At 38.8% G+C, this 14,659-nt stretch overlaps 1 protein-coding gene across 2 annotated transcripts; it reads left to right on the plus strand.

Annotated features, from left to right (window-relative positions):
* Positions 1 to 801: 801 nt before the first annotated feature.
* lhx6 (LIM homeobox 6) lies at positions 802 to 14,552 on the plus strand. Of its 2 annotated transcripts, none has more exons than XM_005810026.2 (9): positions 802 to 1,302; positions 2,112 to 2,183; positions 2,310 to 2,492; positions 4,061 to 4,182; positions 10,867 to 11,087; positions 12,311 to 12,411; positions 12,508 to 12,603; positions 12,800 to 12,974; positions 13,085 to 14,552. In XM_005810026.2, the coding sequence occupies exons 1-9, from the start codon at positions 1,225 to 1,227 to the stop codon at positions 13,162 to 13,164; spliced, it is 1,128 nt and encodes a 375-aa protein (XP_005810083.1). In that variant the 5' UTR covers positions 802 to 1,224; the 3' UTR covers positions 13,165 to 14,552. The 2 variants fall into 2 exon arrangements, with proteins under 2 accessions (XP_005810083.1, XP_023193618.1); XM_023337850.1 differs by having other exon boundaries at positions 806 to 1,302; positions 10,870 to 11,087.
* Positions 14,553 to 14,659: the final 107 nt, after the last annotated feature.

Raw genomic sequence — 14,659 nt, forward strand, 5'->3', positions numbered from 1 at the left:
ATTTTAAAAACCAAATTGGAAAGCTACTATTGGGTTCAGATTTTGGTGATTGATTGATTGATTGATTGATTGATTGATCGTTTTCACTATTCTTCAAGAAAACGCTCAAAATGGAGCTGTATGCGACATTAAAAATTACAAATATATATTTTTGTTTATTTAGGTGATCATTTAAGACACGATTTACAGAGACTTCTTGGGGATTGTATAAAATCAATGAGTCGAATAAATTTCGATAGAGTACTCGTTATTTTTTCTGAACTGTTTATTATTATGATTATTATCATTATTATTATTATTTATTTATTTTATTATTATTATTATTATTATTATTATAAAGCGAGGCCTACACAGGAAACGGAAAATGGGTCCATTGTAGTTGAAAGCATCTGAACTAAATTTACAATTTCAGGATGAAATTTATGCGGGAATTTTGTTTTTTGATATTTTAGTTTGTTTGTTTGTTTTTTCTTTTTTCTTTTAGCCAATCAGACATGATGAATGCCTGGTTAAAAGGTTTAGAAGGAACTGTAATTATTATTTACATGAATATGATTAAAAAATTACAATTTAACAGTTAAAATGTATACGATCACTTGTTAGAAATCCACAAATAGTAACATTTATTTATAAGTTCAGTACATTACTTTTGTTATTCTTTTTATTCGTTCAGAGGACACCAACACGCAGATGCATAACTTGAGTAAGTTTGTGTCACAGCTGTTGCAAACTGTGTCCACCCTTCTGAAACTCTTTCCTCTCCCTCCCCCTTCTTTAACTATAAGGCAGGCCCGCAGAGCCGCGCAAACTTTCCCTGCAGCTCTGCAGAGACACTTTGGTTCTGTTCTCCTTGCGCTCTGGTCGCCGCAGCCCAGCCGGCCTGTCCTGAAGACTCGGAGTAAAAAAGCTGCCAAGCCCTCCGTTTGATTCACTTCCTGTAGACGGGCTTCTACTCAAAAGTGGAGAGAGAGAGAGAGAGAAAGAAGGAGGGAGAAGAAGTCGGACACGGGAGTCATTGCATCTGCAAAGCTTATGCCTGGTTGCCCAGATCTGAACGCGCTGCAGGGTTCAGCGGAGAAAAACTTATTGTATCAAAAACAGAAACGGTGCACCAGATATCCAACGGATATTGCAAACCTTGACGCCGACTGACGCGCTGTTTCTTCCCCTGGTTTGAGGCGCAGAGTTTGGAGACCCTGAAGACTGAGACTGCAGGGGGGGTTCATGTACTGGAAAAATGAAGTTTTGTCCCCTCTCTCAGAGGGAAATAAGATTATGTCTGAAGGAATTCCAACAAAGCAGGTACTGACACTTTGGGAAACTGTTATCAGGGGGTGCGTATAGCACCATTTTGGGCCTGGGTTTTGCGCAAACTCTGTGCGTAAAAAACAACAACAAAAAAACGCTCCTTCATTGCATGTCTCCTCCGGCCAGACCGCGCTGTTTCTTTGCATCCCGCAGCCTCCCGCTTTGTGCGTTTTTTTTTCTTTCTTTTTGCCTTTCTGTGATGTCACAGGAATCACTGCTTGTGTACTGAGATCAGCCGCACGCGCCAGCCGCCGTGAGGAGGCACGCGCCCTCTCTGTTATGAATAGCGTGATTTGCGGTCCGCGTATCTCTCTCCCTCTCTCTCCTCCGTTTGTGTCGAGCGCAGCCAGTTCGCCCTGAAGAGAATTAGATTTTAATTACAGCCATTAAAAATCAAATTTGCAATTCTTTGGGTGACCCGTTGCCTTCTGCTGATTGACAGATGAAATTGACACTCCGGGTCCCTCTTATCCGCAGCTATTTGTAATTACAGGTAGTTGTCCCCCCCCTCCACTCTTGCTGTCCTGGATTGCGCAGAAAATACTATTATTCTCAGAGGCATGGGTTAAGGGCATGAGGGGGGAAAAAAATCAATCCAAATTGAAATAGCTTCATTAAAATGTGCCTTTTGTTGCGGGGGCCCCGTTAGCGGTTTTAAGCGCGGTTTATTGTCGGGACTGCTTTATAAAGGAGCAGCCCTGCATGAAGACGGTTCCGCAAATGTCTCCCGGGGATTTTTCTCAGCTGAAGATGAGATCTGGAAACTGATGAAGACCGGGAACTCACTGAAGGCTTTCTCGTAGGTGATCTGCGCCGAGCATCAGAGCACACCGGGAACCCCGCGCAGCACTGTGGACTCCAAACACACACCGATGGTGAGCGCCTCTCTATCGTTTGACATCAGTGCATCTGTTTAGAAGTGGGAAATTGCGCAATAAAAATGGCGACATGATGCACCGGATTTTTTTTAAATTTTTTTTTATGATTGCCTCTGTTTTCAGTCTCTCTCGGACGGGGAGTCCCAGCGCTCCAATATGGAGCGGGAAGACATCCGCTCTCCTCCCAGCACTCCGTCCACCCCCTCCGTGTGCTCGCCGACCTCCACCGCCAGCTCCGTGCCGTCCACCGGGAAGAACGTGTGCGCCAGCTGCGGGCTGGAGATCCTGGACAGATACTTGCTGAAGGTGAGCCGGAGACCTTCCCTATTGTAATTCCAGACTCATAAAAAAAAAAAAAAATGTGTAAAATCTTGCATGAAAATCGACAGACAACAGCCTGTCTGCAAAGTACAAACAGAAGCAAAGTGTGCGTGTTTACTGTGGTCTTACTGGGAATGTAACAGACGCGCTGTGTGTTTGTTCTGGTGTGCTGGAGTGAAAAGAAAGTCTCAACATCTTAATGCGCCTATTGTGCTGGACGATGGCACTTTAAATACCCAAACTGCGGAACGACAAAGAGAAAAACAAATCTAAAGTATTTATACAACAATTGAAAAAAGGCTATCATCATTATTATTTGAACGGATCGTGAATGTTAACAGATGCGGCTGATGTTATCTGCAGCGTCAAATGTTCGGAAACTGGTTTTGTGAGGTCTGTTGTCTCACAACAGTAATAATTACATATTCAAACTTTTATGACAGCTTAAACAAAAAATATGCATGTTGTAATAAACATTTTTATTACTTAAATATTAACCTAAAAACAATAATAAAATAGTTTCCCTTCGTTTTTCCAAGTTATTATTTAAATTCGACCAACTATTTAATCATTGAAATTATTTCAATAATATTTTGAAAAAAAAATAAATGCATGTAAGAATTATTTATGCTAAAAATATTTTAGTCAGTAAACGAAGTAGCTAAATAGAAAGAAAGGCTATATTTACCGTGTTTCTCATTAAATATAGCCTTTAAAATATTTCTCTTTGTATTCTAAAATATAACAGAGATTGTAGTTTATTACGTCAAATTCTTTTTGTGAAATGTTCTTTGGTAATTCAACCCTACATAATTTAATGTAGACAAACTGACAATCTAGTGGTAAAGAAAACTCATAATTGTTAAAATATCATGCTGCTCTCTAAGTTTGCGGCTAACAAACCAAACAAAAGGAAAAAAAGCCACGCATTTCACAAACTGCAAAAATAATTATTATTATCATCACCAAATTTTTTATTGTTATTGTTATTGTTATTATTATTATTATTATTATTATTATTATTATTATTATTATTATTATTATTATTATTATTATTGTTGTTATTATTATTATTTGCAGCAGTAGTAGTAGTAGTAATGCTATATATCTTTTTTTAATAGATTAAAAATACAATATAATAATTCACAGTATGTGCAAACATAAAACTGGACTGACTTTTAAAAAACAGCAACATAAAAATCGAGACAAATCGAAGCAATCTTTTGACACTTTTTTTATATTTTATTTATTTTCCTGTTTTTTTATTTATTTATTTATTTATTTATTTATTTTTACATTTTACTAAATGTAAATCATAAGTGATAGGCCTGATCCCTCTCGGGGAAAACTGGCGATAATCTCGTTAACCGAGTCGAGATCAGCCTCATATTAGTGCTGATTAGGCGGAACTCTGCAGCATGTGGCAGCAGGGTTATCTCAGCACTGACAAGCTAACTCACTGTTCTTTTTTTTTTTTTTTTTTTTTTTTTTTTTTGGGCTGGAGGTGGCGGGGGTCTGATCGTGGATTTGACACGGCTGGTGTCTTTTCGCAGGTGAACAACCTGATTTGGCACGTGCGCTGCCTGGAGTGCTCGGTGTGCAGAACGTCACTGCGTCAGCACAGCAGCTGCTACATCAAGAACAAGGAGATCTTCTGCAAAATGGATTATTTCAGGTAGGGGTAAGTTTATGGTCGCGTTTTCAAAACACCACGTCTGCTCTATACTTTTTCCATCTCTCTCTCTCTCTTTCTCTCCTACACACACGCAAACATATGAGCATGCACACGCACCCTGCATCCTGTATATCCTTGGAGATAGATGCGGGCTGCTTCATGTAATTTTGAAAAGCTCTTTCAAAAGCTGAAAGTGTGTATCAAAATAAAAGCCACTGCTCACAGGGAAGAGCTGAAAGATCTGCGTTGTTGTTATGGCTATCTGACGCACAACGTTTCTATGAGCCACAGAAAGGAAAGCACCCCTCTCTGCTTCTCAAGCATAAAACGTGTTTGTTATGAGAGTTTAAATCTTTATACTTATTAGGAGGACAAGTTCACGTTTTGGATTTGACTGCTTTTAAAAATGCGTTTATGCGTTCCTTGAGTTTATTTAATCTCTTATTTTTCCCACTGTTATCAGCTTGGAGGTGTTGCTGTTTCCTGACTGTAAACGAGATTTCCACATGATTCACACAATGTAGCATACAGAGCAGTCAGCATTTAGCTGCTGTTAGTCCGAACGCCAAAATTTACCCAATTACGTTACAAATCGCAAACTCACTCGTAAGGCACCAAGACCAACAGGTCAAATTTGTGTATTTATGAATAGATCTATATCATAACCCTGGTAAATGTAGGTTTAAAGATGATTTTTTTCTTCAGAATTTCTTCTTTCTTGTGGCTGGAAGTGCTGATGTTTTGGAGTTGGTCAGTCAGACATTAGGGAGATTCAAGGGAGGCCTTCCAACCTGAAAGAGCTGAAGCTCACCATCAATAAGTATAAATATCAAATGTAGAAATGCACAAGAATCTGCTCAGCAATCTGGAGCAACAAGATTTTATTGTACTGATTGTAATAAAAATTATCTGCTCATGTAGAAAGATAAATATAATTTTGCTATAAAGTTTTTGCTTAATTAAAAAAAAAAAAATCAAAACGAGACAAAGTTTTAAATCATTTGGATAATTTTGCCCCAAATTATTATTGCAGTGTCTGTAGCTTTTATTGCTTGCAATATTTAATGACTTCATTCTTGGATCTACCAGTAATTATTTTCTTAAACCCAAAGGGTGATCAAAAGATCACTATGCACTATGCACTATGCATGCATATGTGTGTGTGTGTTTGTGTGGTGTGTGGGGTTGAAATGGGTTCACGCCAGCAGCGTAGTAATATTATGTTCAGTAGCTGGGTTGGGGTCAGACACACAACGCCTATTTATGCTTAACACTGCAGTTTGTGAGTGTTTGTGTGTGAGGGTGTGTGTGTCAAACAGAGCAGAGAAAGAGAGCGCATGGAGCAGCGCGTGAACTTGGGTGTTTGTCTGATCAGAACCTGACACCAGGCCAGGCCAGCGCTCTGAGGTTTATAATCACCCGCAATTAGCTGTCCTCCAACCCCAGACCCACAGGCCTCCAGACCAGCAATTAGACCGCCCCGAGAGTCTGGTCCAGCATGTTCCTGACATGAATGTGACTCTTATCCAAACTGAAACTCTGATACAAAGAGACATGAAGCTGCACACTTTCACGCGCATTATTTGAAATGCATATTATATACAAATAATATGATTTCACATGGAGATCTGTGTTCATTTACGAGCTGTCAGTCATTTTGCAATTCTTAAAAATAAACTGGAGTTTCATATTTGCCTTGCTATGTTGTGTTACTGAACCAGTGGCCTGTTTAAAGGCTCCGTCCTTTGCTTTTTAAAATTAAACTATGACACACAAAGCCACACTGTAGAGTTTATTCTGAATTCGATACATATTTCCCCCAAAAAATTAACATAATCTAGCTTTTATGTCATTGAAAATATTGATTGTTATATTTTAGGCTTTAATTCTGAATGTGTGTCAGCTTAGTAATGCCATCAAAGCACAATGTTTGACTTTCTGTATGTAAAGTTGTACATATTTACCTTTTGAGATCCAGCATATGGTGCTATTTTACAGGGTGAATTATAAACCGAATCATCCGACCAGTTTTTCCCACAGAGCAGCAGGGTTCTTGATGAAATAATTACATGGCTATGTGCAGTGCCAGTGTTAAGAGGCCTTCAGTAGAGTTATTTAGCTACAGATGGAGCTCTTATTTATGATGCCCAAATAAATGTAAAAAAAAGTTCAACTAAGAAAAGTGGAGAAGTTTGCCAATCAAGTATGTTTATGGTTTTGACTAAATATTAACATCTTAGCTGATTAAAATAGGGCAACACTTCCAATTGCCAAATTAAAAGTACAATTTAACTGTTTTAACGCAGAAATAAATCAAAACATAATAGTGAGGATTTGTATGTTTTGCAGGTCAAACCCTATCAAGTAAAAAAGTGAATCCTCTGATTTTGTAACGATTTTCAGATAAAATATCAAAATTTCCTAGTTAAATTCTTAAAAATTGATTTGCTGTTTCTTTAAGTTGGCCTGAGAGTATAAAATTGTGTAAATGCATAGCAGTAAACAGTTTGGTTCTGCTGCAGGGCCTGCTGTGCCTCGCCCCGTTCTGTAAACACAAACTGCAGTCTGGGCTTAGGCCATCAGATTTAAAAGTGAGCTAAACACCCCTGGAGTCCCGATCCTCTGGGCCGCTTTCAGACCTCTGGAGATGTTTCCTCATCTGTGTCAGCCTCTCATCTGGCTTTGGACTGACAGCTCCTTTAATGGGGCGTAATAGCAGGAAATCAGAGTGGGTTTCCCTCTGCGTATGTGTGTGCAGGGATGGAGTTGAAGGGGGGTTTGAAGGGGATAAAGCCCCCGCTGTGCCTCTCAAACCAATGTCAGACCTTGGGAGTTTATCTCGCACACACTCTTACAGATATATATATATATATATATATATATATATAGATATAGGTATATATCTATATATATAAAATGATTCTTTATCAGCCTCCTACTCTTCCCAGCCTTCCCCTCACTCCACCGGTGCCTCGTCCGTGAGCTGCAGGCAATATGGGAAGTTGCTCTGCTGCACTAATCAGGGGCTCCCTGGGACGTCAGGGCTGTAACTATGAGTGTGTGTTTCACATCTAAATGTCCGTGCACCTCTTTATGCATGTGCACTCTTTGTTATTTTTGGAATAGCAATTATTCATCACCTACCCACTTCTATTTAACTGATTAGGTCTCCATGGTAGCAAAAAAAAAGGGGGGAAAACAGTGGGCACAGAGAGAATGGTTTGAATTTTTTTTAAGCAAATAAAAAAAAATCTGTCTGCATTTGTTCTATTTAGTTAAATGCAATGATTGTATTCTCAGATTTGAGCAGAAAGACTTGAATAGTTAAAGAAAAAAAAACAAATCCAAAAATCTGCAAAGAATGCGAACAACTTCTTCTTTTCTTTTATTTGATTCCTCTGCTGCAAACCTGAGACAAACCATAAAACCACACAGTCAGGCATGATCAGAGTTTCTACAAATCTAATAATAGCGAAGCGAGTTTCTCAGAGCTCATAAGGAATAATGCAAGAATCGGTAGCCCCTGAAAGCGCTTTCAGCAGTAAGAAGATTACTATAAAAAAAAAATAATATGAAAATTAGTCAAACAAGAGGCCGGTAATGAAAATGAGTTTAGTGGTGTGGGATGTTGTAGAGGTGGCCAGAAATGACAGTGTTCCAACATAAATATGTTTTTTTTTCCTTTTCTTTTTTTTAAATGAAGAACAGTGTAGAAGGAGGGAACTGATCGAGATAGAAGAGTGAGAGGTTGAAACAAGGGGATGGTTTACAGCTTTTCTGGGTTCTGTCTCTTAGCATGAAACTGACAAGCTGTCATGCTGGATTAGTCACAACGTTTCACAATGTTTTCCTTCTTACTGTAAAAACGGGCTGGAATCCTTTGTAACAATGTGCACAGCGAGCCACAGGGTCAATTTGTTTCTGGCACGGCTTTATTGGCTCGTAAGCACGGTCCATGCTGTGGCGAGTTTCATCCCTCTGTGGCTAGTAACAATTTATTGGATCTATTATTACTTGCTGATTTATTCTGAAATGATAAAATCCAGAAGGGAATACAGTTAGATGGCGAGTAAGACACAGTCAACGACTTGCCCTCTATGATACTACATGCATAAAAATGAAACGTCTCGCTCTTATGCAGAAGAGGAGCTGCAACCTTGTGATGTCGAGGCTGTAGTACGCTTTTATCCCAGACAGAGTGGACTTGAGTGCACTGAAACGCTGCCAAACCCACTCACTTGGCAACGCACCCTAGTCCTCCTGCTCTCTCGCTTACGTTCCTCACGTTGCCACTTCCCTCTGCACTACAACTGTTTGCCCCGGTCCTTCGCCTTCCCGATGGATGTCTATTATCCTGCTCCTTCCCCTTGCCTATATTCCTCTAAAGTATTTTTGAAATATAACTTTCCTTTGAGCTTTATTCATGGCTTCTGATATCGAAAAGGATATCTCCATAGCAAGCATTAATCACCATAAATCTGGCTGTACACTCCGGTTAAAGGTTGCCGTTTATGCAGCTCTTTTTTTCATTTTTTTTTCAGGCTGCCTCCTTCACCAGAATTGCCAGCTGCTGACCTCAACAATAGCTCTTAACCTAACCCCAACCATCTTGAACTTGAAGCATTTAACATTCATTAAAGTCCATAATGCACACTTCAGAACACAGTTCAATACCATGCTCCATTCATGTGTAAAGCAGATTTTTTTGGACATTTTAAAGCATCTGAAAAACGTGATATTCTACAGCAATTTTCTTTATTTGCATTATTTGTCTTGTCTATTCCTGTATGATTGTTTAAAATTAGATTAAGCAACTGTATTTATTAATGCATGTGACCAAAAACCAAGTGCTAAAAAACAGAAGAGGATGTCATCATTGAATATTATATTTTACCTGGAAAATAACAGTGAAAAGTGTTTTACTGTTTGAAGTTTCTTCTTATGTACAAATACAGTCAATACACTTGGCCTTGTGTTTGTGTGTTTAGATGAGTCTATTTCCAGGATAGTGCTAATGCTGGAGCTAATGCTACTGTTTCCTTTCTTTTACTCCCCTTGTTTTTCTTTCCCATAGAAAGAACACCTGACTCAGTACTTCTGTGCTTAATGGAGTCAGAAAATCGGCATTAATCAAAGTGTTTTTCCCATGAATTTTGCGAACTCATTTTGTTTTCCTTTTTCCATATTAGATGTGCTCCCATGTTTGTTTATCTCTCTCTCTGCTTATTTTACTCTTAACATCCAGCTGGTCAAGGACAGATGCCCAGTAATAATGAGCCAGAATTGATTGGTTTCTTCCTATTAAAATGGGACTTCTTCCTTCCCATTCTCAGGATTTGTTGTTAATGACTCAATGAAATTGAGTGCCTTGCTTGCAAAACGTTTTTACTAATCACCATACAATACAGTCAACTAAATTTGACTGCATTGTATTTCTCAATTTGGACTGCATGCAATCTAATTTGAATCTAGCTTCATGACTGATTTGACTAGAATGAACTAGATTAATTTAAACAGAATTTTGACCAGGCAGTTCTATACAATTAGTCTTGAAACCAGATTGTCTTGCAAAATATCTCAAGATATATTTGTTTTCAATTAGTGCTGTATGAAAAATGCAGTTGGCTTTATTTATTTATTTATTTATTTATTTTATTCACACATCAGTTCTCGTTAACCCACGTTTTGCTACCACTTCCCTTTTTTCTCTTTCATCACAAATTCACCTCCACTCTTGGTTAGCATTGGCATAGCTACATTTAACAGCTGTAGGTATCAAGGGTGCAGAGGCCAACCAATCTTTTGTGACTGTGATATTGCACATATTTATTTTGTGATGGTGGCTGTGATTTGGTTCATTAAATACATTTAGAGTACCATAACTTCTTATATCTACAAACATGTTATATTTTTCTCATCTGTCATATTCACAGCCTCTGAAATGCAGCTATTCTTTTTTTTCATTTTTTTTTTTTTAGGATGAAAAATATTTTTTTCTGCAGAATTTGTTGATCTAACAACTTAATGTCCACTTCCTCAACTACAGCTATCCCCTTTCTCTTGTAGTGCCTCCTCAGATATTCATTTCTCACCCACTGTCTCCCCCCATGCTCATCAACTCCCCAAACCGCCCACCCGCAACAGTAACTAACACACAGACGAGCTCACTGTTACTATCAGTTACAGTGTTGTGACCTGAAATGATGTCATCGTCTTTCCTCCTACTCCAATGTGTGCAAGCCCCTGCTCCTCCGTCTAATTTAGGATGTGTGTTTACTTGTGTGTGCGTGCGTTGGGGAGGGGGCATGGGTGTGTGTGTGTGTGTGTGTGTGCGTGTGTGTGTGTGTGTGTGTGTGTCAGGGCCTTCATGGATCAACCAGGAAATTGCAGGTGTTGGTTTGTTTGTATTCAAGGCTCAGTTTGCAGGACTTTTTTTCTAAAAGCTTCATCCTCCTCCAAGGTTTCTTCCCTCAAAGGCTTCGGAAAATGCCACAAGTTTAAACACACATACAGACATACACACGCATACTTCATCTTGGTAAAAAATGTTCTGAAAGAGAAGGATGTAATTGTGGATGTTTCATTTTTAGGATTTGTTTTCGAGTGAACACTGTCCTCATTTCTCTCTCTGTGTTTCCTTCTCCCTCTCCGCCCCATGCTGTTCTCCTCTTCTCTCCTTCACAGTAGGTTTGGTACCAAGTGTGCCCGCTGTGGGCGGCAGATATATGCCAGCGACTGGGTGCGTCGTGCGAGGGGGAACGCATACCACTTGGCCTGCTTTGCGTGCTACTCGTGTAAGAGGCAGCTGTCTACGGGAGAAGAGTTCGGCTTGGTGGAGGAGAAGGTTTTGTGTCGGATCCACTACGACACCATGGTGGAGAACCTCAAGCGGGCGGCTGAGAGTGGTGAGGGGCAAAGATGTTTCCCTGTGCCTTTAGGCATTTTCTGTATGCTGCAAGCATATATTTTCTTGTGGCTCACACTATTATTTAGGACAACATGATTCACAAATCTAGCCAATATGAAAGAATGGCAAGAAGTGTTAACAGACAGGCAAAAGATGCCCTTTGCAGTAGGACACATAGCAAGCACTCATTGCCGTCAGTCAAAATCTTTTGAGCTACATGCAAAACACTGTGGGTGTGGAGATCATTTTCTTCAGCAGAGACCCAGGAAGCTGGTCAGAGTTTCTTGTTAGTATTTAGATGAAGCTAAATACAGTGTAATTCTGGAAGAAAACCTGTAATATGCTGTAAAAGACTTGACACTATGGTAGAAAATACAACCGCAGCTGCATTATTATGTATTATGAAAAAGCATAGTCACATATTGGTCTCCACCCAAATTCAGTTGAGAATGTGAAGCAGGACTTAAAAATCAATGTTCACAGAAGGTCTTTATCTGACTGAGTTTAAGCTGTTTTGCAAAGGAAAAGGGTTTCAGTTCTAGGTTTGTGAAGCTGGTGTAGCCATACACTCCAAAATACCTGCTGTTGTAATTGTAAAGGTGAGTTTTACAATTACTGACTTGGTTGGGCTGAGTGGAAATGAACAACATACTTTTCAGATTTAATTTTCTGTAAAAAACAAACAAAATGCACTACTTTAAGTTTATCTTTCACATAAGTTCTAGCGCTTAAATTAGAAGATAACATAAATGCACTTAACATGACAAATGATAGCACACACTATAAAAGTGTCCTTTGTTTTGCCTTTTCAATCACTGACAGCTGTTTGAAGTTAATTTGAAACTATTTTAGGACCGTAACTCATAAAACTTAGCAAAATATTTTGCAGTTAAATGCAACTGATAAGTTTTAATAGATAATCTGACTTACTTTTGGGTTGAAAATGTTTTTAACAGTGTTGATATATGCTATGAAACTTCTTAATGCTCATCAAAACGTTTGCCAATTTTCTGTAAGTCATCTGAAAGTTTAATTCTTTTTTTTTTTGTTTTTGTAAACATTAAACCCCTATCGCAATATTTTGAAAGCATGGTGCAACACAACATATTAAATGTAAAATATGGATCTGCTGGAAGATGCTGACAATAAACAAAACGTGTGATACCTCTTAGCTGCAAATGTGGACTGGATCTATATCTGATAATTCGGTGTGTTTTTCAGGTAATGGTATTACATTAGAGGGTGCAGTTCCGACAGAACAGGACAGTCAGCCTAAACCGGCTAAAAGAGCACGAACGTCGTTCACTGCAGAACAGCTACAGGTGAGACTCTCCCTTCAATGAATGTCTTAGAAACTTTGCATCTTTTTTAGCAACTCTTGTGGTTGATCTCTATTAATATGTTGTCAACGTATGAAGATCATGCAGGCGCAGTTTGCTCAGGACAACAATCCAGACGCCCAAACGCTACAGAAACTGGCAGACATGACGGGCCTGAGCAGAAGAGTTATACAGGTCAGAAAGGTCACACATATTCACAATCTACTCATCTGCATGCAAACTCAAATAACTCAGTTCCACAATTATTTGTCTTGATCAAAGCAGATATATAGAATAATAAAGGTGTTTTTTTTTCTTACACTTTTTTTTTACATCAGCATAAAGCGGTGAAGGGAAAAAGCGTAGCTACATGATGTTTGTGTCTTCATAGGTGTGGTTTCAAAACTGCAGAGCGCGACATAAAAAGCACACGCCCCAGCACAGCGGTGCTCCGCAGGGTCATCCTCAGTCTAGGATACCCTCGTCGCTGCCCGATGAGCTGCATTACTCCCCATTCGGCAGTCCTGAACGAGCGCGCATGGTAGCTCTTCACGGGTACATCGATAGTGAGTTTACTTTTATTTTTTTTTCAGCCCTACGGTGTTTTTGAAGCTTCATCAAATACAAGATATTCATTTATGTGTCTCTTTTTTTTTTTAAAATACATGTTTTCCAGGTCATCCGTTTTCCGTCCTGACCTCTCAGAGCCTCCCTCACCAGGCCATGTCGCTACCCCAGCTCCCCCTCAGCCGCTAGCTCTCCACGTGACCCCTGACCTCTGAATCTTTACTCCGGATCTGCCGTCAGTGAAGCCGCCTGACCTCACTTGAAAATTGTGCAAGAGTCGTGGAGAAAAGACTAATCTTCCAATCATGGACAGAAGAGAAAGAGACAGATCTGCCGTCGTCTTCTCTTCTTTTCAGTGGATGGGGACATTCAGCCTGTGGCCAGTGTGTCAAATCAATCACCTTCCAGCATTTATTATCAGCAGGAACTCTCAATCTGTGTTTTACATCCACTGATGGACCCACCCTGATTCTCATGTACAGCATCTTCCGCTCTGCTCTCCCACCTTCAAACTTGGGGAATTTTAAATGGATGTAATTGATAAAAGAAGCAGGACTGCAGCTTCTCGAAGGTTGTCAGATTGTTGAAGATTAAATTAATATGTCACTGTGGCCCGTTGGGAAGGGCTCACACATTAGAGGTAAGACTCCTCCCTTTTTTTTTCTCAAAGCAACCATGAAGGAAAGTTAAATGTAAACGATATACTGTTTGCATTTGAAATAACTATTTACTTAATGATATTGTAAAAAACAAAACAAAGAAAAATTCAAGTTTTCAATTACGCTTTAGCTTAACAGCTTTACAATTAAAATGGTGGTATGAAAAAAATACAAATAAAACAAGATGTGCCTTATTCATTAAAATAAAGTTTCCTCATTAGTAAATTAAAAACTAAAGATGGTAGATGGTTTAAAATGGTATTAAATATTTATAAAATGCCCCTCCAGATTACACTCACACATTTCGCTCTTAAATTAAAATCAAAAGGCATAAAATTGGATGAGGTTTTTTTTTTTATTGAATAAAGGCTCTGGCATCTGTTCTAATTCTTTTACACTGCTCCTAATAAAGAGAAAATCTCATTTTAACATCTACTCAAACCATTCCTGAAGAAAGTCACATGTTTGTATTTTCAGTAATTTATATTTAGAAGGTTGCTTGATTTGCCTCTCTGTGTATGTGTGTGTGTGTATTTTTTTTATACCATAAGGAAAACAGAACTTTGGTACAATATCGACCCAATTAAACCAAGTGGGTTTGTACATGGTGAGAAGTGTGCATGTGTTTCTGCATGTTTTATGGGCGGGGAGAGTGAGTGAGTGTGTGTTTGTATCTTAGTGCCATGGCTGTTGTGTTGAGACAGAATCCAACGACACCTCAAAGAACTTGTATTTATTGACATGATAAGAATTCCTGTAAAAAGCACTTTTTCCCACTTTCTGACATCGTTTTGTTAAGTCAAGAAATATTAACAAGAAAAAAGAGAAAAAGAAATAAAACAAAGGGTTTATTTGAGAGACTGTGCATCATAAATGTTTTGTGTAATAAAATGCAATAAATCAGAATGTGATCATTTGGTTTGGGTGTGTTTTTTTTTAAAAGATCATTTATGACAATACATAGATGAACATTATCTTATTAAAAACATTATCAAACCAATTGAGCAGCACAAAAAATTAGCCTG

The sequence above is a fragment of the Xiphophorus maculatus genome, chromosome 8 (assembly GCF_002775205.1).
Source record: "Xiphophorus maculatus strain JP 163 A chromosome 8, X_maculatus-5.0-male, whole genome shotgun sequence".
Lineage (NCBI taxonomy): Eukaryota > Metazoa > Chordata > Actinopteri > Cyprinodontiformes > Poeciliidae > Xiphophorus > Xiphophorus maculatus.